Source organism: Phascolarctos cinereus, unplaced genomic scaffold, assembly GCF_003287225.1.
Source record: "Phascolarctos cinereus isolate Bilbo 61053 unplaced genomic scaffold, phaCin_HiC Scaffold_9;HRSCAF=440, whole genome shotgun sequence".
Classification (NCBI taxonomy): domain Eukaryota; kingdom Metazoa; phylum Chordata; class Mammalia; order Diprotodontia; family Phascolarctidae; genus Phascolarctos; species Phascolarctos cinereus.
In genome coordinates, this window is record NW_027556402.1 from 4,151,730 (window position 1) to 4,174,334 (window position 22,605).

A 22,605-nucleotide genomic window follows, 5' to 3' on the forward strand; every position below is an offset into this window, starting at 1 on the left:
TTCTTTTTTGATGCCAATCAGTCAATAAATCAGCCAGGTGGTCTTTCACAATACCATAACAAAATCCAATCTTTAAACGAATGAATACCCCATACAACAGGTGCGTATGTTTCTGCACACAACTCAGCGAATAGAACTTCACAGCCAAAAAAAGCAAGTCCTAATGAATAAATGAATGAATGAATGAATTCTAATGAAGGCTCCTGTTTGCAGAGGAACAGCTAAAGCCACCCATCAACGCCAACACTCAAGAAAACTGTAGGTGCTTCCAGGTCCTCCATCAAGACTCCACAATGATGGGGAGATTCTTTAGGGTGGGAATGGCTGCTCCCTAAGGCTCTATAAAACCCAAAGACATCACTTGGTGCCTTGGAGGAGGGAGGGTGATGTGAGTACTAAGGGGTCATCCTGGGCCTGGGAGAGTTCACAAACACTCCAACATCACATCTTCATGGCTGGACGGATTTATTCATTTGGTCAGCTCTGACTCACCAGCAATGCACACACACATACTTACAGAGTGCCAGCAAGGAGCATGGAAATATTGGAATGTGATTTCTAATAGCTAGATCCAAAGAACATGCCGATACTGTTTCTGAAATAAAAAGGTTAAGATAAGAGATTCGGGTTTTCCAAAGATAGCAAGATTTAAATGGAATCCACATCATGTCTGTGTAAGAAACAGGGCATGTTTCTTCCCCTCTCACGTGGGGCTCTTAGGAGTGAGAGAAACTCAGCTTTTTCAACCCTGACCGGCCCTTTCTAGAGTGGTGACCTCAGAGCCTCTTGAGATGCCAAGAAGCAAAGCATGAAATGCACTCCTTTTCTGAGGTCTCCATGACTCCTCCATGAGAACGATTATGGCCACATGGAGTCCTTTAAAGCTGGTAAAGCGCTTTCTGTCTAGCACCTCATTCCAGCCTCATTCATTTTAACTGCTCCTGCTTTCTGAACAGAAAAGTTATTAAAATGCTTTCTGTGATCTGAATAGAAAAGGTGACATCATAAAAAACACGTGGGAGAAAGAGAAGAGACAGACCCGTCTGACGGCTATGGCCGGCCCACGGATGGTAAGGGGAAGACCCTCACCCAAGAAAGGGGGGGGGGCGGCTAGAGAAGCTCACAAGAGGCAGAGCAGAAATGTGGGCACAAAACGAAAAGGACGGCTTGAGCATTACAGATCAAAACCAATTCCCAAGAGCATGAAAGGGAAGCCTCACCGGCCTTTTTTGAAAGCATTCATCTGGATCTGTGTCAAAGAGAGAGGGTGGAAGGGAATGTTCAGCACTGAGACAGCGAAGGGATTAATCAAGAACAGTTTTATCGGCAGAAGAGTGGGGTTTGCTTTCACCAAGATGCAGCAACGTCTTTGCTGTGGCTGCTGCCCCCCCAGCCTGAGTTGAATGAAGAAGAGATCCCACACCCGGGGGAAATTTCTGCAAATGTTACAAACTGGTCGATGGTCAGCCTGGCCTGGAAGGATAAGGGGAAGGGGAGGGAGTTGGACAGACAATAAAACCGAGAAGGGAGGGCATCTGTTCAGCAGATAACTGGGTGATACAGGGAGAGAATAGGGAGAAACACAACGAAACACAAAAGCTCTTAACCATCCTAGCTGCCTGCCTGCCCTCCTCCGGCCCCTCTCAGGTGACTACTCTACAAATGACTGCCCCTGGATGTGGCGTGACCAGGTCAGAGGACAGTCAGACGGTCCCTCCCCTAATCCTGGAAGCTCTGCCTCTCTTAATGCTGCCTAATATCTCCACCATGTGTGGCGGCCACAACCAAGAAGCACCAAGCTAAAAAGGCTCTGGTTTACGCTATTATCCCAGCAAAGAACCAACAGGGCCATTCCCTCCCAGCCCTGCCCCTCGGATAAGCTTTGGTCTTAAACGCCACACAAACTCATTTTGTAGCATTATCTCCACATCTGTGTCTTTCTGGAGAAAGATGAAAAACTGGAGCAAAGCTTGATTAGCATTGAATCACTGACCAAGAGGAACTCCCCACAAAGCTGGCCAGCCCCTTAGGCAGAGCAGACTGCCGCCTTGGCCTCGGGGCAGAAACACCACTGACCGACACTGGCCGAAGCTGAGGCTCATCCCAGCCGACAGGAACGATTCTTCCTGAGGAAACAACTACCGCAAGAAGGAAGAGGAAAAAAAAGTCTCCCAGAGATGTCACTATTAGAGACCCTTCCAAATCGAGAAAGAACGTTGATGGTGGCCTAGATTGAAGAAACATTTTTTCCCCCTGAAAGTGAATTCTTCTTCTTTCCAATGTCTCCTTTGAGGACAGAGAAGTACACTCACTCACACACACACACACACACACACACACACACACACACACACACACACACAGAGAATCATCGAGTGGGAAGGGACATTGGTGGCCACCCAGACTGACCTGAGTACGAAAGGAAATGCTACTGTAATGTTCTGACAAGTGCTGTCCAACCTCTGCTTCAGGACCACCTAGGATGAAGAGCTGAGGACCTCCAGAGACAAGCCCTCCCCTTTCGGACAGCGTCCCGACTTCAGTCTCGAAGTCCACTCACCACTCCTGGTTCTGCTCCGCCCTCGCACACACGATGGCCCTACAGATACCGGAACACGGTGCCCACGTGCTTCCAAACACACGTGACATGGACTCAGGCCCTTCCTCGTCCTTGTAACCCTCCTCTGAACACTCCCCAGCTTTCCAATGTTTCTTTTAAACTGCAGGGCCCAGAAACGAATGGTTCAGGTGAGGCCTGAGCAGGGCACAGGACAGAGGGCCTGTCACCTCCTTAGGCCTGGAAGCTGTGCCTCTCCTCAGGCAGGCACATCCCACTGCCGACTGATTCTGAGCTGGCAGTTCCTCCAGACCCTTTCAGAACACCCCCCTCCCCAGTTTCATATATGGAATTCATTTGTGCGCCCAAGCAGAAGACCCTGACGTTCATCCCTGACAAACTGCATGTTAACTAGATTCAGTTCAATGCTCTTGCCTGTTGGGATCCTTCCCCCCAAACACATGGCTTAAGTCACTTGGGACTGTCCCACTTGCTATGCTTCCAACAAGAATGACGACCTCAGAGAGGTCATGGGGCCACTGAGGAGAGACTCTGCTCTACAGCCCATGGCCTCAAGAGCTAGCAGATACCTTCCACATCACCTAGTGCAAACCCTCCAGTTTTACAGATAAGGAAACTCAGGCTTCTGAGGCTCAGTGACTTGCTTAAGGTCACATGGTGCAGTAAGTTGGGAGAGCCAGGATCTGATTCACAGCCTAAGTCTCAAAAACCAGCATACTGACGACTATCCCACGGCTGCCTTTCTTAAAGGAGCTTGCCTTCTTCAAGGCACACATTTCACAAAAGAGAAAATCTTGTTCCCCACGACAGAAGCATGTTATTTTAACATTTAAAAAAAGCGCATTTATTTCCTTCCTTTAAATTACAAAGAACTTGGTTGACTGTTGCAAAATGAGGATGCCTTTTCATTCTCTGCGCATCAGGTACTATCCTCTCCCCATGGGCGCTTTGTCCAAGACCTCTCTCAAGAGCTCCAGACCCTCCTCCAGCCTTGGTTCTACCCTCTCCATCTGCAGTTACAAGTGGCTGGGCTCTTTGGAGGCCGAAGAGATGCTGTTGAGAGTTGGATGGCCTCAGACATGTCATTCCCTTCCAACTTAGAGCAATGCCTTCCAGTGCCTAGCATCTGTGACACCACACATTGGAAAGCCACTTAAAAAAAAGATAAAACAAATTCTAGGCCCTCTCTAGATAAGCTGCTGTTCTGAATGAGATGTTCAGCATTTACCTGTTAGGCCCAAGTGGAGGCTGTTACCTATCTGCATCTGTTGAACACTGGAAGTGAGTGTGGTCGGGCAGGCAGCAGGCCAAATTTGAAGTTGGGAGGTGATCTGGGTTTAGGTTCTGTCTCCGATTCTCACTTTCTGGGTGACTTGCTGGCTGGTCCCTTACCTTCCAAGAGCCTGTTTCCTCATCTGTAAAATGGGGGTAGTAATACTTCCAGCCCACCATACATCACAGGGTTTTTGTGAGCAGAGTGCTTTGCACACTTTAAAATGCTATGCAAATGAGTCAGCATTAAAGAAATGAATTTTAAAAACCCAGCAATGTCTAAAGGCTTCATCCAAAAATGCTGGGTCTGGAATCAGAAAGACTTTTCTTCACAAGTTCAAATCTGGCTTCAGATACTTCCTACCTATGAGATCCTGGACAAGTCACTTCACCCTGTGTGCCTCAGTTTCCTCATCTGTAAAAATGAGGTGGAAAAGGAAATGGCAACCCACTTCAGTATCTCTGCCAAGAAAACCCCAGACGGGTTGGACACGACTGAAACCCCTGAACAACAAAGAGGCTTCATGTTGATAAATTAAAATCTTCCAGCAGTCATTCAATTAGCTTTTATAGAAAGCAACAGTTGATATTTGCCGCTAAATGTGGTGGGCCTTCTGCTAAAGATGAAAGACAAGTATGATTTAGTAGTTTCAGTGATAAAAATGGCGAGCCTCTTCCATGATGTTAAGCCTACAGGACAGGACTAATTATTACATAAGGAGACCTGAAGCAGGTCTGGGCTAAGTTCTCTACGATTCGGCCATTTTCTGAGTGACATTGTTCAGGGGTGACAATAAAACGCAGTGAATGGGTAATTCTAGCAGAATTATCAAGACTCCTCCAGCACTTTTAAATAGAGAAGCGCATGGGTCCCCGGTATTTATTTATACAGGTCCTTTTTCTACATACTTTTATGTATGTGTTTTTCTTTTGAAAATTTCTTAGGGAATCTGTAGAGTCAATGTCACTTATGTGCAAAAGAGCAGTGTAAATAGGGTCGGCATCTTGGCTACATTCGAACTATACTATTGATAAAAAAACTGGAAATGTTATTGAAGATAGTGCATCTAAAATGGATATGACTCTTATGAGTTAGATGGTAGCAAAGTCCTGTCAACACAGAAGGAAGAATTCTGCATCTTGCAGTCTGAGTCAAAGACACAGGAATCGGGTCAGAGGAGATGCTGGGGATAGACCACAGGTTCTCCTCCAGCCTGACACCCCTCCCCCCATATAATAAGGGCAGGGCTGGGGGTGGGGGGAGGAGTTCCAGTACCAAAGGACCAGAGGCGCATCTGGTCAGCGCCCCTGTTTAGCGCCCCTGTTTCGCATGCCAGTCCCCCCTCCCTCCCTGCCATCCTTTCCCTGGCGTCTCCCTACAATCCAGACATTGGGCTGCACTCTGTGTCCCTTCAGCCCTTGTTTTCTCCCTTGCATATTCAAGTAATGAATAAATACACTTCAAAAAGGGTGCAATCATTTTGTTCTGGCAGTGACAAAAGGGTAGCAGAATTTTCTGAGTTTTGTTGAATTATACAGATATGCAGCCCAGTTGAAAACTCTCTGGCTTATTTGGGATCATGAAATGATTTTATCCTGCCAAACACTCACAGTTTTTTTGGCATATAAAGACAGACTTGGAACACTATGGGGAGCTACAGCAAACCCTCATTTATAAAGCTAGTAAAGGGTTTTAAAACTGTATTTCCTATGAAAGATATGTAGAGATTAAGTTTAAAAAAACTCACTAAAAACTGTTTTTAGAAAACCACCAAGTTCCTTTTCGAAATTCCAAAAGGAGTCCTATCCCCCCCCCAATTACAAATGAACTACCAAAGAACTTTAAAGATGGCAAATAACATATGCATGACCTTTAGTGACATAAAGCTGTTTTTGAAAACTAAGTATCTCTAAGAGGTTTTCTTCCCTCATCTTTGAATTGTGCAGCTCAGCTAAATTGATTGTTTCACTGAAAAATCTGCAAAACTACAATATAAACACATAGAAATATAGTTTAAAATAGTATGCCTATTCATAAATACGTACTTCCATACACACACATATAACAAATATGGGCATGTAGCGCCCCTTTGATCAAAGCCAGGAAGAAATGCCGTTTCTCTCTTGGAAGCACACACCGCCGTGCAATCACACTCACCCCATTTTCCAGCTGTACACTGTCACACGGAAATCACAATGGAAGGGAGCCCGGGGGTATCCCCAGCACTGGGACTTGAAGCGAGGTCCGAAGCGGGCCAATCTGCAAACGGTCTGGAATGACTGGCCAATCTTAGCTGTGCTTTTGCACAGTGGCCTGAATGGGGCCACTCGGTTCTTCAGCCGACGGGGTCTCTATTTTCTGGCTTCACCGACAAACCTTAAGGTTCTAATACAGCACAGCGTACCTTTCTGGTGGCAATCCCCTCCACACACAATCAATAAGAACACTGTCAGAGACTTTGCCTTTTCACCAGAAGGGGAAAGGACGATCTGACTTGGAATGACCATCAACGCTAGAAAAATCCACCAACGGTAAGTGGGGGAATCCTTAATGAGCAAGGCTACGATACTAAACCAAGTAAGAGTCCGGTTTTATTGGTTCTGAGCCTTTGGGAATACAGATATTATGCCTACTTTAAAATTCAGTATAAATAGTTTTGAGATTTGTCTGTCACTTCCTTTGTTTCTGACCTCTAGGACACCAATTCATGGGGCTCAAGCGGTTACAACAGCGCTAAGGAAACATCGACATGCAGGAGGACACTCAGCACAGATACCGCCTAGATACCTACCAAAGCACATTCCATCCATCAGGCAGCATCAATGTACACGTTATATACAAAAGATAAAGTGCATCATCATTATTAAATTGCTAAATCAGTGAAAGGGCAGACACTTCTGCCTGGACCACACAGGTTTAAAATAGAGGTGGGGCTTGAATGTGAAATTTTCCCAAAGAACCAATTATTTCAAGAGGTTCCAACTACTTGTGTCCACCCTGTCCTAGCTTGGATTTCGTTTTTTTGGCCACGTTCTTTAGTGCAAATATGCTTGTTTTACTCAAGTTTAAGGGACATGGACATTATTGGGGTTTAAACAATGAAAACGATCTGCAAACACAGCTGAAGTTGAGGCGCCCAGGATAGGCAATGCTCCTGCCTCTGCCACTGCTGCCATGCCGTAGGGGTGGAGGAACCGTTTTCAAATCTAACCCTATAAGGTCCTGCTCTTACATTTGGACTTTTTCTCCTTGGATTCCAATGTGCAAATATCAAGTGCTTTCAGACTGCACAGAGAGCAAGTGGTTTTGGTTTTGAAAAAGAGTAAATGCAGCAGGCTGCAAACAGAAATGTGCATCTGTGCCCTCGGAAACCCAGGCACCTTTAGAGCCGAGTGTCTTCAAGGCAGGGGTTCCCCTTCTTCTGTACAACGCCACGTCAAAATGATAAATGACAACAAATAAAATGTGTATTGCACATGCCAATGTAATAGCCCACTTTAGGAGATATCTGGCAATAGGTAGGTGCCTTGGCATCGGAATTCTGAGTTGGATTTTGTCAGCCTATGGCTAATAACTTCCTGGGTATGTTTCTTATAAAAAGACCATTTCCCTTCATTTTTCAAAGAAATACGAATTACGGGAAAAAAGAAATAAAGGGATTAAATAGTTACATACATTATTTAGTTTACAGACTATTCAGCAGGTTGCCTATAACTAGACCAGGACAGTTGAAACTCATCAGTCCCACTGCAAGCTCTCAGATGTCTTTTCTCCTCGTATAGGATGCATCCATGTTGGAATGTTATTTGCTCAACTAATCCGTTATAGAATTATCCTAATGAAAACCTGGTGCACAATGACGCCAGCCCAAACACGGAATACGGCATTTGCATTGGTGCCCAGAGACTGCCTCTGTCTCAGGGAAGTCCTGACTATCAACTGATGCCACATGCGTTAGACTGGAACGCTGAGACAGACAGCATTAGGTGGGACTGCCCGCCGGGCTGGGCTGGGCCGGGCCTCCACCGGTGGGGGCTGCAATCTGACAAGGCAGTCATCCCAGCGGCCTGGCGCCTCGCGCAGCCAGGGGTCCAAGCACACGGTGTTGGACTTCAAGCAAAGCCACGTGATCTTTCTACTCACATTTGCGGCTTCTTGAAAACAGCCTCACTCCTTGTGGCGCCTCGACCGCCACTGTGCGTATTGGCGCCCTTCTAATCGTCAGCAGCTTCAAAGAGATTCCGACGGTCCCGTGACATGCAGTGAGCTCACGAAGGTCCCTTTGCCATAGACTGTATTGTCCCCGAGTCCCAGCGCCCCGAAGAGCGGCCGGGTCACGGAAAAGAGCCGTTGCCCTCCCGATTCTCTTGCTTCCATCAGAACCGTGATAATTTCTGATCACACTGAAGGGCATTCTGGGGCAACTTTAGTGCAAAACTTTTTTTGTTAACATATTTTAGAGTTTTAAAAACCACGTACGCTAAAGGCCACGTCCTGTCTTCAATCCTAGTAACCGGCTCTCGCAGAGATCAGGGAGAGCTGATTCTGGGGACTGAAATCAGTGTTTGGCTTTTAGACAGATGACGTGGGAGCAGAATGAAGCCAAGATGAAGGCCAATCGTTTCATTCGCAAGAAAATGCAGCTGGAGAGATGAAATTTCATTTGATTAAAAGAAAGCTGTTGAAGCACACAGGTACCATGTGCTCACATGTTGGAAAAAAACAATTAGGTGATGAAAAATTGCTGGGGCTTTCTCGAAATTAATATTAAAAATAGATGAAAGGGTAGGTCTTCCATAAAGAAAACCTTTTAAAGGGTTACAAAAAGCACCTTATTTTTTGCTTTGCAGTGCGCCTACAACCAAGCTTTAAATAATTATGTAATTCTCCCACCATGGCACAGTCTGGGGAAACCCTTTTTCTGGAAGCAGCCAGCCTGTACATGACACGTTTCTAATGGAAGCGCTGAGACAGCCTCATCAGCTGAATCACTAAGGTGCTACTGGAGTCCGTTATCACAGATGGATTTCTGTATCTATCTGCTAAGTGGTTCGCCCAGCCCTTAACTAATCTTTCCAAGCAGAAGCCTACAAATGATACTTTCATTGGCCACCCTGAAACCATCAGTGAGTTACCATCTGAGAAGAAAAGCCTTACCTCCCAGGGGGTCAGCAGAAAATGCTCGGTGCATACATTCCCACCACAAAGCCACGAGGTGGAGTATCACCCTAGCCCCAACAGGGATATAAGAATAGTTTCTGAAATTTGGAAAACCATTAAAAATATTCCTCTCATCTTCCACAGTCCCCGTAGAAGGGCACACTTCTAGGACATCGATCTCCACCAACTTGGGACCACACCTTCCCTCTCCCCCGTGGCTTTGTGGTGATGCGTGTCAAGTGCACAGTGAACCCAGAATGACGCAATCACAGAATACTCTGGCCTTCTAACTCATCTAATTATGGTATGCTAACAAGCATCCTGAAGAGTTGGGCGGGATTCACAAGATTTCTACCCTTGTGCAGTATGACCATTTCAGACTCAGTGGCCAATGAAACATTTCAGGATCTCTACATTTGCTTGTAAGCATCAATGCAGACTACGGATAGTCCAGTTTTGTTCTGGTGGCAAGTTCTCTACAATTTAACCTAGCAGCTTTTTTCTAAATTCTCCTTTTGGGAAGCCTGTCAGGTAGAAAGCCCAGCCTTCCACTGCAGGCTCAGGGTTTGGGTAATAGTGCAATCAACACGAGCCTTTCTAATCTACAGGTCAGAATGTCCCCACTGTGCTGACCTGCCTGCATCAAGAGTCTTGAGCGCTCAGAGCTGCCAAGGATGCAGCTTTGGGAAGGCTGGAATTCTCCTACGACCTCCCTGGGAGGCTTCTACTGGGTTCTACGTAGTGTTACTAGGACAACCAGATTCCTGAAAGTGGAAGGACAGGAGGTGTAATGGGCAAGGAGGGACCCCAGTGGAAGGAACACTTCTCCAAATCACGACAGACGGAGGACAGACAGACAGTTCACTGGTCCTCTAGTCGAGGCCTTCTTGCTCTTCGCCACTGTCCCTTCTGACATCCATTCTCTGCTCTTTATGGCTGCTGCAAATTCTCCTCATCTCCTCTTCGTACTTGATAAAATTCTCCCCAAACCGTGTCCACGCTTTGTACGGAACAGTAACGGTGTTCCGGTAAGGGGGTCTCACCTCACTTACCTTCAGGAAAACGCCGTAGCGGTTGGAGCCCACATCGAAGTAGAACCTCTTGTTGTCCACCCTGAAAGACGTGCCTTCCGGGAGTTCTGGCGGCTCCTCTTCCCCTCCTCTCTGCGGTTCCTCCAGGTCACTGTCACCATAGTCTTCGATGAGCTGGACCAAGGCATCCCTGAACTCAATCATTCCCTGGGCTGGGAGGACAATCGTTTGTTCTTGGCCCAACGTGTGCCCAAAGTAACCCATCCCTCCGGGGCCACGGGTCAGGGTCTGCCTGATCCTGAGGAAACGGCCCCGCTGATTTTCCTTCAGGTCCAGAAAGTACTTCCTATTGTCTCTTTCGATGTAGTCGGTCTTGAGCACGCTGTGAGGGTGCTCCTCCGACACCACAGAGGCCGGAGGGGACGGGGCAGAGGACTGCGGGCGCCTCCGGCCATCGTGGTCTCGGTCATGGCCGTGCTCCGGTCGGTGAGCTTTCAGGCCCAGGTGGGCGTAGTGCTCGATGAAGTCCCCCAGGCACTCCTTCAGCTCTGCCGCCACAGACAGCGAGAGGGTCAGTTTGCTTTTGCGGATGTTGTCCTGCCGGCCCCTCCCTATCCAGACCTCTGCGATCTTCAGGAACCTGCCACGGGGACTCTGCTTGACATCGAGGTAGAATCTCTTCTTCTGGATGTCCACCCGCTTTGAGGCCAGCTCCTGGATCTCCACGGTGGCCCCAGTCTGGCAGACAGGAGTACCGGCAGGTGGGGGGTAGTGTGGACATGTGGACTGCTGGGCCTGGGTGTAGAGGCTGCTTCTGCTGACACTGGAGCCCCCTCCTGCATTCCTGCCTCCTCCACCTCCTCTCCCTGATCTTTCCATCTTTAGCTGCAAAAGACAGAGAAAGCAAAGCCTTGGGATGAGAAAACACTTCTCTAGCCTTCATCCTCCTCAGTTCTTCCTGGGCTCTCTAGGCCTAGCATCCCCTCCACACTGCTCCCACCCTGGGGCAAACCCTCATCACCTCCCACCCGGATCACTGCAACAGCTGCTGGGGAAGGAAGGGTCTGACTGCCTTGAGCGTCCCCCCACTCCAGTCCATTCAGCCACCAGAGGGATCTTCCTTAAGCGCAGGGCTCATCCTGTCAAGCCTGGCCCTAGTGGCTCTTGCCTCCAGGAGCGTTCAAGGCCCCTCATTACCCATCCCCCTCCTCCTTTTCCAGTCTTACGCCTCACTCCTCACAAATACTCTGACCCAGGGACACAGGCCACCCGCCTGCTCCACAAACGAGACCCTCCATCTCCACCTAACAACTCCACGCTTTTCATCAGCGATCGCCCGACGTGGAAAGCACTCTTGCTAACCGGGCATCTCCAGCCTCCTCAAATCCCGCTGTCTACAGGAGGGCCTTTTCCTGCACATCCCTGAGACCACCCCCGACCTAGCCTGCTTGCCTCTCCTGGTCTGCAGGGTGACTCTTCCACAGGCTGGGAGCTCCCTGAGGTGAGGGACTGGGATTCTGGGGTGGGGGTGGGGGTCTTTTCTTTGTATCTCTAGTACTCAGCGCAATGACTGGCACACCTAGGTAGCCCAGTAGATAGAACCCTAGGCCTGGAGTCAGGAAGACCTGAGTTCAAAACCAGCCTCAGCACTCAGTGACTATGTGACCTTAGGCAAGTCACCCCACTTCTCCTTGTGCCTCAGTTTTCCCATCTGTAAAATAGGAGTAACAATGCCCTTCTGGCTCTAATAAACAACCTAACGAACGTGTCTTAGCTGGACCCACCTCCGTCTGCCAGGGGCCAGGGACCCAGGGACCCTGACCCTTTCTCTCATTGGCCCGCCCCTCCCCTCAAGGCCCCGCCCTCTCCTCTCATTGGCTATATCCATCCAGACCAGCTCCACAATTCCCAGTATTGGCCCTTCCCCCACCATGCCCGACCCACTTTGATCATGGCCCCACCCTTTCCCCTTATTGGTCAGCTCCCCCTACAACAGCCACGCCCTTCAGCCTTATTGGCTTTCCCTATCCCCCCCCTTTCCCTCACGGCCCTTCCCCCATTGGCCACACCCACCCAGTCCCGTCCTGCTCTTCGGTCCTCCCCTCCCCTCCCTGGCCACACCCAACCCAGCCCCTCCCTACCCCTCATTGGCCCTCCCATCACAGCCCCCGCCCCTAGCCAACCACACCCACCGGCCCAGGCCCCGCCCCTTCCCTCCCTGCTCGCTCCTTTCCCACCCCTCCCCCCTCCGCGCCGGTCACTCACGTCCGCGCTGCCGCCATTCCCTCCTCTGTGCGGATGCCCTTGGCCGCCGCCGCTCCTCCGTCCCCGGGTGCGAACATCCCCGGCTGCCGTTCCGCCTCCTCCGTCTGCGATGGAGGGATGTCGGGCGGGCCCCGGAACCGCCTCAGCCCCGGAGGGAGGGCGGGCGGGAGCGCGCACGAAGCCTGGCGCTGGAGCGCGCACGCCTGCGTGCGAGGGCGGGCGGCGGGAGGTGCCGCGAGAGCCCGCAGCGGCCGTGGGCGGGGGAGTGCGCGTGACGTAGGGGGCGGGCGAGGCCTTCACGCTCGAACGGGGCGTGCGCATGGCGTCAGGCGCCTACGCTACGCGCGCACGTGTGCGTGTCACGCGTGTCAGGGCACCTCACGGCGGCCAGCGAGCCCGTGTGGCTCACGCAGGCTCGTGACGTCAGGCGGCCGCTGTGTCGGGGAAGAGGCGAAGGGTGGCGCGCGCGGGCGAACGGGCGGGTGCGTGTAAGGTCAGGAAGGTGGTCAGGGGGCGGTGCTAGGGGGGGAATTCCGGGGTGACGTCGATAGTGCTTCAGGGCCCTTTGCAGGAGGACGAGACGCGGGATCGGGCGGCTGCCAGAGCCCGCTGAGGGACGGCGCCCCGTGGCCCGCGGCTGGTGCTGCCAGCGGCGCGCGCGGCAGCTGGGCCGGGTCTGGCTCCTGGGGCGCGCGCCGGTGACGTCGTCCGTGCGCGACGCGGGCGCCCGAGGGCCGGGCCGAGGCCGGGATCCCCCTCCTCCCGCGCGGGCCCCTCCCCCGCCACGCCCCCTGGCCGGGGAGCCGGACTCCCGCGCGTTTTTCGCTGGCCAGGCTACGAGGGCGATCTCTCCGCGAAGAGAGGCCGGCGAGGTGCGTGGCCGCGGCGCTTCCCTGCCCCGCGGGGCCTTTCCCGGCCTCCCCCACGTGCGGCCCGCGGGCCGCGTTCCCCCGGGAGCGTGGGAGGCCCGCGCCGCAACGCGCTCGGAACGTGCTGAGGATGTCGTCGTCCCTGTGGTTTTGGGGACAGGCCGCGCCCGCCGTGACCCTGGGCTGTGGGGTTGGGGGGCTGCCGGGCCGGGGGAGAGGCCTGATCGGGGAGGCGCGCCCCTTTCGGGGCCAGAGCGGAGCAAGGACGGGATCTGGGGTGCGGTTGTTGTTGTCACGACCCCCTCTGGGGTTCTTTTTGGGTTTGTCGTTCCCTTCTCCGGCCCATTTTACAGACGGGGAAACTGAGGCAAACGGTGACGTCCCACGGCTGCTAAGTGTGTGAGGCTGGATTTGGACTCGGGAATAGGAGGCCTCCGGAGTCCAGGCCTGGCCGTGCAGCTGGCCCGTGACGGTAGAGCCGGGAGCGGGATGTCAGCGGTCTTAGAAAAGCTGTCTGCCCTCTGCCGCGGGTGACTGGGAGGCTGTCGTCATCTTTGGCGTGGAGACCTCTCCGTAACTTTGTATTTGCCTTGCGCAGGCTGTCTTTGGTGTTTTCCGCGGTGGACACACGTTTCTTTGGACAGAATGGAGCCTGCGCGCTGTCTCTCTTTTGCCTTTGTGTCTCCCATGCCTAGCACGGTCAGCAGGCCCTTGTGGGTCCTGTCTTCGCAAAGTGGACCGACGACCTCAGCAAGGGGGTGTCTTGACTTTCAAGTGAATTGGGTTTTCCTGAGGCAGGGCTGTGCAAAGCCACCAGCCTCAGTCTCCTCCCGAGCCATCTGGGGTCCAGCGGTCCTGCGCCCTGAACGCAGTAGGAGACCTTGGCCTTTTTAAGCGAAAGTCTTTCCCTGGTCTCCCTCTGTTTGAGCCTGTACCCTTTCAGTAAGAGTTGAGATAAAAGATGGCCTGGTTTGCCTTCACCAATGAATTGATATGGAAGGGCAAGACCCTCTGGGTTCCTGGCTAGAAGGGAAACGATTGCTATTTACTGCTATTTATGCTCACTGTGAGCCATTAAACTCCATACAGTGAGCCCGGGAGGCTTAGGCTAGGACCTATTTTGGCCAGTCAGTAAGAGCCAGAGTGATTTGGGTTTAAAAACATTGTCAGGTATCTCCATTTGAATCCCAATGGGCTTTATCAAAGCCTGGTTTTTCCGGAGCTTTATTTCACGAAATTATAAATAAAAATTACATTAGACAAAAGAGTTAATTGTCGCAGTTTTTTTTGGGAGGAGGAATGATAAAATAAGTAGGGAAGAAGAAAAACTAGCCCCCAAACCCGATACCTTGCGAAGTGTACGTGATCAAAATTTGTATTCATTTGTACAGAGAGCGGCACATGTAAGGTATGACTCTAGAGGAGGAGGAGGAGCACCCTTGGGATACAAAGAAAGGCTACCCCCTCCCTCTCGGCCCATGGTTCCTGCTGTCTAGGAGATCACCCCCTTATAGGAGAAGATAACATGCATACAGCTATGCACAAGCGAGTTATACAGAGGATAAATTGGAGAAAATCAACAGAGGGAAGGCCCTAGCATTAAAGGAGATCTGAAAATGCTTCCCATACGAGATGGCGTTTCTGCTGAGACTTCCTTTAGAAGTCAGGGAAACCTGGAGATAGGGAGGTGAAGGGGGTTAGGACTCCAGGGCCAGTGGACACCCTGAGAATCAGGAGATGGTGTCTTGTTTGAGGGACAGCAAGGAGACCTGTGTCAGCAGATTGCAGAGTATGTAGATGGGAAGGAGGAGTATGATACAAGAATATTGGACAGGTGAGAACAGAGAAAGCCTTTCAATGCCGAATAGAGGATTAGACAATGAGCTCAGTTTTGGACATGTTGAATTTAAGATGTCTGTAGGACAACTGGTTCAAGGTATCCATTATAGGCACCTGGATATGTGAACCTGGCCGTCAGGGGAGTTTCAGGATTGCAGCTGGAAAGAAATGAGCTACTCATAGGCAAGATTATCTGTTGTAGGCTGAGTTAGGCAGGTCTGGTGCGTTTAGGCTTGGTATTAGACAAAAATTAGAAAATCCTAGATCATGTAGTAATTCTTTTTTTTTAAAATGACAATATTTTATTTTTTCCCCAGTTATATGTTAAAACTTAACACTTTTTTAAAGTTTTGAGTTCCAAATTCTGTTCTCTCCTCCTTGCCTCCTTCCCTCCTTTGTACCTTCCCTGATACTGTAAGCAATCCAATACCTTTGTAAAACATTTCCATATTAGTCATCTTGTACAAGAAGACACAAACCAAAAAAACAAAAGCAGCGCAAAAGGATAGGAGAAAGAAAGTGGAAAAATAGTACGTTTCAGTCTGTATTCAGGCAATCTCAGTTCTTTCTCTGGAAGCAGATAGCATGTTTCATTATGAATGCTTTGGAATCGTCTAAGATCATGGTATTGCTGAGAATAGCTAAGTCATTCACAGTTCTTCATCATACAGTGTTGCTGTTCCTGTGTGCAACAATACCCTGGTTCTGCTTACTTCATTTTACATCGCTTCATGTTAAATCTTTCCAGGTTTTTCTGAAATCACTCTGCTTGTTATCTTAAAACGCAGTAATATCCCATCACAATCATATACCACAACTTGTTCAGCCATTTCCCAATTGATGGACATCCCTTTGATTTCTAGTTCTTTGCCACCACAAAAAGAGCTGCTATGAATATTTTTGTACAAGTAAGTACTTTGCCTTTTTTTTTCTGATCTCTTTGGGATACAGACCTAGCAGTGCTATTGCTGGATCAAAGGGCATACACAGTTTAATAAGCCCGTTGGGCATAGTTCCAAACTGTTCTCCAGAATGGTTGGATCAGTTCCCAACTCCACCAGCAGTGCATTAGCGTTCTAGTTTTCCCACATCCCCTCCAACGTTAGTCATTTTCCTTTTCTGTCATGTGAGTCCATCTGGTGGATGTGAGGTGGTACCTCAGAGTTTTAATTTGCATTTCTATAATCAGTGGTGATTTAGAACACTTTTTCATATGACTATATGAATAGCTTTGATTTCTTTGTGTCTGAAAATGGTTCATATCTTTTGACCATTAATCAATTGGGGAATGACTTGTATTCTTATAAATTTAACTCAGTTCTCTATATGAGAAATGAGGCCTTTATCAGAGAGACTTGTTGCAAAATTCCCCGCTTCCCCTCAGTTTTCTGCTTTCCTTTTTAATTTTGGTTGCATTGGTTTTGTTTGTGCAAAACCCTTAAAATTTTATATAATCAAAATGATCCATTTTCCAATTTGTGATGCTCTCTGTTTTGTTTGGTCCTAACTCTTCCCTTTTCTATAGATCTGAGAGGTACACTATTCCATGCTCTCCTAGTTTGCTCATGGAATCACCCTTTATGTCTGAATCATGTACCTGTTTTGACCTTATCTTGGTATACAGTGTGAAATGTTGGTCTGTACTTCTTTTCTGCCATACCATTTTCCCATTTTCCCAGAGTTTTTATGAAATAATGAGTTTTTGTCCCAAAACCTTGAGTCTTTGGGTTTATCATATACTAGATTACTGTGATCATTTACTAGAATGTATTGTGTACCTAATTTATTCCATTGATCCACCACTCTATTTCTTAGCCAGTACCAGATGGTTTTGATAATTACTGCTTTATAATGCAGTTTGAGATCTGGTACTGCTGGACTACCTTCCTTCGCTTTTTTTTTTTCATGGATTCCCTTGATATTCTCGACCTTTAGTTCTTCCAGATGACTTTTATTATTTATTCTAACTATAAGATAACTTTTTGGCAGTTTGATTGGTATGGCACTGAAGAAATAGATTAATTTAAGTAGAATTGTTGTTTTTGTTATATTCATTTGGTTTAGCCATGTGCAATTAATATTTTTCCAGTTTAGATCTGACCAAGGTGAGGCCTAGCTTGCGGCCTATGCTTGGGGGTTGCGCTAGGGTGCGGTCTTGCTGTGCTTCACAGACTGATGGCTTGTCTGGAGGCTGCTGGCTTGTAGGAGGGTGAGGCCTAGCTGTTGGATCGTCCCAAGGCTCAGAGCTTTGCTGCTGCAGGCCCTCTGCTCTGAAGCTGGCTACTGCTGCTGCTCTTGGACCTGGCTCCCATCCCACCCCAGTGAGACAGACCTGTGCTGCAGAACTGGTAAGCTGCTTCCCTGCTCCTAAATCAGTTCTGAGGTGGTTTTTAAGTTATTTGGAGGAGAATTTGGGAGGGATCCAGGAAGTTCCTGCCTCACTCTGCCATCTTGGCCCCTGAAGTCCTCATGTAGCAATTTCAAAAGGCATTATCCTTAGCCATGATGTGGAAAGGCTCGACTCACTTGGGTACAGCTCTCCTGCCTCTGGCAAGTCAGACAGGGATGGAGCTGATGTTTACTGCACGGGCATTTTGGTCTTTGGTCCTCAGGAAACCATGTTAAAGGCACAAAGTGTCCCGAGCCAGATTAGTCCTGAGAACAGTTTGCGAATCTTTTAGAGAAATGTTAGCCTAGCCTGCATGGCACACAGTGCTCCTGCTACACCAAATGAGCGTTTAACAAAAGGAGGTTTAATCATAGTAGTAAGAGCTAATTGATATAGCATTTTAAGGTTTACAAAGAGCTTTAACAAGATCTCATTTTATCCTCACAAAAACCCTGGGAGGTAAATGTTGTTATAACTATGTTATGGAGGAGGAGTCTGAGGCAGGCAGGTTGTGACTTGCCCAGGGTCGTATCAGTAGTCGGTGTGAGACTGTATGGGACGTGGGGCCTTCCGCTCCAGGTCTCAGGTCATAGCTACCACATCCCAGGGCTACCTCTCATTAGGGTAGCCTAGAAAGGCTCTTCAGCCGTGGCGCGGCATTAGTCCGGTGGGGCGTTGCTCCCCCGCCTCCTCATCTCCAAGCTAGAAGCGTCCTGTCTGAGGTCTCCACCCCTACCCCTTGTGCTCAGGCCTACTGTACAGATGGAGTCGGGATGCCAAGGGCTTCGAGCCTTAGTCTTCTGAGCCATCAGGGTCTTGGGGACCAATTGGTGTCCCCTCCTTGGCAGGGACCTTCGTAGATGTTGCTTCTACCATGATTCTGACCCAAAAAACATGTGGCTTGTTTTTATGTCAGATGTAATGTAGCATCCTGTCGCCCAGTGAGCCTTCCCTTGCCAAAAAGGAAAGAAGACAAAATAATAAAACCAGTGCATTGCATCTGACAATAAATGTTATATTCCAGATTGTGTAGCCACTCTTAATTTCTTTAAGGAGTGTTTTGTAGTTATACTTATGTCTTGAGCGTATAGGTTGGCTACCATTTTATGCTTTTAATAGTTAATTTCCTTTTCTACTTAATTAGATTTTATTTTGTTATAGAGAACTGCTGATGAATTCAATGAATTTTTTGGTACCCTTTTTTGTTAATGGTTTGTTTGCTGATGCTTGGGGGTTTTGTTTTGTTTTTTTTCTTTTGGGCCACTTAGGGTTTATTGGGTTCACCCTGTTGGGAAATCTCTTCTGAAGAGGCAAAGATTCCCTGAGTAAATAATATGCGAGGTTAATATAAGTTTCAAGGAGTGAGGAACAGGGTGCAGGAGTGGGGAATTTGAGGCCTTGAGGCCACATGGTGGGGATGGGGCAAAAGTTCGTTGATCAAGGTCCCAGCACTGGGGCTCAAAGCTGATCTGATGCAACAGCGACCGTTTTACTGAGTTTCAGGGGTAGGACGGGAAGGGTGAGGGAGGCGAGGTGGTTTATTACTACAGGTTGTGCAACAGGATACCATGGCCTGGCCTATTTTGTGTCGCTTGTATTGAAAGCACTACTGGGAGAGAGGTATGTGAACAAGATGCAATGACTCTCAGAGCGAGGAGCTCTGGGTCCCCATGGTCACATGAACATGAACTGCTGGGCAGTGAGATGACACTTTAGACATCTGTGACTCGAGTACACACTTGCTGTTGGGCCTTCTTTCCTTCTGGTGCTCTCTGGACTTCCCTCTCAGAGACTGCTTTCTCGTAGGGTGTTGTTTGGTCTTTGTTTCTATTGAGGTAGGACTCGTTTGATCTCCTTTGCCTGGGTTTTTCCTGTCGCTGTTTCTTGTCGTTGCTACCAGGAGCATTTCCAGAACTGTCACGATTTGGGGGGAGAGGAGGTAGCATTTAGTGCCATGCTTGTCAGGTTTATCTTGTTTCTTGTGCTTCCCAGTGGTAAGTAGTGGATTTCATAGATAGATACTTTATTGTATTAAAATGAGTCTTTTCTCTGTCTGTGATTCTAGGTGTGAATGAGTGTGCCGTGTTAGAGGCTTTTCTGAATCTGTTGTTATAACCCGGTAATTTAAGGTGCTCTCTATTGGCTGTAATGTTTTGGCTGGGCTGGTCCAAGTCTTTTCACTAGAATTTTATTTCAGATGTTGGCATCCATGTTAACTGACAGCGTTGGTCCTTTCTTTGCTTTTTCTCTCCCTAGTCTAGGCATTAGGACCGTGTTTGTCTCTTTTTTTAAAAATAAATTTATTTATTTTTAGTTTTCAATATTCACTTCCACAAGTTTTTGAGTTCCAAATTTCTCACCCCTCCCCCCACCCCAAGATGGCATGCCTTCTGAATACCCCTTCCCCTGGTCTGCCTTCTCTTCTATCTCTCCCCCTCTCTCTTCTCTTCCCCTTCCCCTTCTATTTTCCTGTAGAGCAGGATAGACTTCTGTACCCCATTTCCTGTATTTCTTATTTCCCAGTTGCATGTGAAAACATTTTTTTTAAAACATGTGTTTTTAAAACTTTGAGTTTCAAATTTTCTCCCTTCCTCCCTCCCCACCCACCCTCATTGAAAAGGCAAGCAACTCAATATAGGTTGTACATGTGCAGTTATGCAAAACACTTCCTTAGTAGACATGTTGTGAAAAACTAACTCTATTTCCCTTAATCCTATCCTTCCCTCCCATCTATTCTATTCTTTCTTTTGACCCTGTCCCTCCTCAGAAGTATTTACTTCTGATTACCCCTTTCCCAATCTGCCCTCCTCTCTATCATCCCCCTGCTCTCTTGTCCCCTTCTCCCCCTATTTTCCTGTAGGGTAAGACAGATTTCCATACCCAATTGAATGTGTATGTTATTACCTCCTTAAGCCAAATCCTGTGAGAATAAGATTTACTCATTCCCTCTCACCTTCCCCTGTTTCCCCTCCACTGTGAGAGACTTTTCTTTTCTGTTTTTTTTTTGTGAGATAATTTACCCCATTCTACCTCTCCCTTTCTTCTCCGAGTATCATCCTCTCTCATCCCTTAATTTTATTCTCCAGATATGACCCCTTAATCTTCAACTCACCCTGTGCCCTCTATCTATCTATATATACATACATAGAATTTTTTTCCTCCAACTACCCTAATACTGACAAAGTTCTCATGAGTTACAAATATCATCTTTCCATGCAGGAATGTAAACAGTTCAATCTTAATAAGTCTCTTATGATTTCTCTTTCCTGCTTACCTCTTCATGTTCCACTGGGGTCCTGTATTTGAAAGTCAAATTTTCCATTTAGCTCTGGTCTTTTCATCAGGAATGCTTGAAAGGCCTCTATTTCACTGAATGACCATTTTTTCCCCTGAAGGATTATACTCAGTTTTGCTGGGTAGGTGATTCTTGGTTGTAATCCTACTCCTTTGCCCTCTGGAATATTATATTCCTTTAATGTAGAAGCTGCTAAATCTTGTGTTATCCTGATTGTGTTTCCACAGTACTTGAATTGTTTCCTTCTGGCAGCTTGTAATATTTTCTCCTTGACCTGGGAACTCTGGAATTTGGCTACAATATTCCTAGGAGTTTTCCTTTGGGGATCTCTTTCAGGAGGAGATCTGTGGATTCTTTCAATTTCTATTTTGCCCTCTGGTTCTACTATATCAGGGCAGTTTTCCTTGATAATTTCTTGAAAGATGATGTCTAGGCTCTTTTTTGATCATGGCTTTCAGATAGTCCAATAATTTTTAAATTCTCTCTCCTGGATCTATTTTCCAGGTCAGTTGTTTTTCCAATGAGATATTTCACATTGTTTTCTAATTTTTCATTCTTTTGGATTTGTTTTACAGTGTCTTGATTTCTCATAAAGTCACTAGCTTCCAATTGCTCTATTCTAATTTTTAAGGAAGTATTTTCTTCAGTAAGCTTTTGGACTTCCTTTTCCATTTGGCCAATTTTTCTTTTTAGGGCATTTTTCTCCTCATTGGCTTTTTGGACCTCTTTTGCCATTTGGGTTAGGCTGTTTTTTAAGGTGTTATTTTCTTCAGTATTTTTTTGGGTCTCCTTTAGCAAGCTGTTGACTTGTTTTTCATGATTTTCTTGCATCACTCTCATTTCTCTTCCAGTTTTCCTCTCTTCCCTTACTTGCTTCTCAAATCCCTTTTGAGCTCTTCCAAGGCCTGGGACTGATTCATATTTTTCTTGGAGGCTTTGGATGTAGGAGCTTTGACTTTGTTGTCTTCTGGTTGTATATTTTGATCTTCTTTGTCACCAAAGTAAGATAATATAGTCTGACTCTTTTTGCGCTGCTTGCTCATGATCCCAGCCAATTACTTGAGTTTTAAACTCTTTGTTAAGGTAAGAGTCTGCTTCCAATGTGGAGAATGTACTGTCCCAAGCTTCAGGGGTTTGTAGCTGTTTTCAGAGATACTTGTAGGGACCTGTAAATTTTCAGTTCTTCCAAGGTGGTATGATAAGGGGAGGTGTTTACTCCTTTCCTGGCCTGTGACCACAAGTATTCCTTTCTGTCCCATAACTGTGAGGAGGGTTCCTCTCCACAGCCCTCAAGCTCCACCAGCCAGCGTTCCTCCTCACCCCAGCACCCCCAGAACTGTGACCCAGATCCAAACAGGGAAAGCAAGAGATTCCTGCCTCAGCACTGGCAAAGAGATCCCTGCAATCCCTCTCTTATCAGCCACTAGATTCCCCCTCAGTCTGTGGGCTGAAGTCTCGGGAAGCAGCTTCCCCCCCCCCCCCCCACCACTGTTGGGAATGGAGCTGAGACCCGCCTTCCTTCTCAGCACCACAGAAACAGACTTTTCCCACTGACCTTCTAAGTTTTCTTTGGCATTAGTGGGTTGAGGAGTCTGGAAACCTCCACAGCTGTCCAAGATTCAGTCCTCTGAGGCCTGCTCCAGGTTTGCTGTGGCCTGCACGCCCACACTGTGCTGCGCTGCCAGCCTGGCACGATACACCTTTCTGATCAATCATCTAGGTTGTCTTGGGCTGGAAATTTGTTTCACTCTCTCTTTTTGTAGGTTCTGCTGCTTCAGAATTTGTTTAGAGCCATTTTTTATGAGTATTTGGAGGGGTTTGGGGGAGAGCTCAAGCAAGTCACTGCTTTCATTCTGCCATCTTGGCTCCGCCCCCCAAGAGGAAGCCTGACTGAGTTTGTCTCTTA

General features: G+C 48.0%; 2 protein-coding genes across 9 annotated transcripts in view; one reads left to right on the top strand and one right to left on the bottom strand.

The window, feature by feature from the left end:
- Nucleotides 1-12,491, bottom strand: part of PURG (purine rich element binding protein G) — a 29,599-nt gene extending 17,108 nt beyond the window's left edge. For 3 of the 4 annotated variants that reach the window (XR_013484124.1, XR_002328550.2, XR_002328551.2), the window contains exons 1-2: nucleotides 12,308-12,490; nucleotides 10,064-10,927 (exon numbers count right to left, since the gene is read on the bottom strand). Coding sequence is in view for 1 of the 4 variants with exons in the window: in XM_021008299.2 (XP_020863958.1) it covers nucleotides 9,884-10,921 (1,038 nt within the window). In the remaining 3 variants the exon portion in view is untranslated. Of the gene's footprint in view, nucleotides 1-6,417; nucleotides 10,928-12,307 lie in introns of those variants that run through there. The other variant, XM_021008299.2, reaches the window with a different exon arrangement.
- A 145-nt stretch (nucleotides 12,492-12,636) lies between these two features.
- The window catches only part of WRN (WRN RecQ like helicase), an 89,490-nt gene continuing 79,521 nt past the window's right edge, over nucleotides 12,637-22,605 (top strand). For 2 of the 5 annotated variants that reach the window (XM_021008293.2, XM_078148663.1), the window contains exon 1: nucleotides 12,637-12,800. The gene's annotated coding sequence lies outside the window, so the exon portion shown is untranslated. Of the gene's footprint in view, nucleotides 12,801-13,098; nucleotides 13,180-17,161; nucleotides 17,364-22,605 lie in introns of those variants that run through there. The other 3 variants (XM_021008295.2, XM_021008294.2, XM_078148662.1) reach the window with 3 other exon arrangements.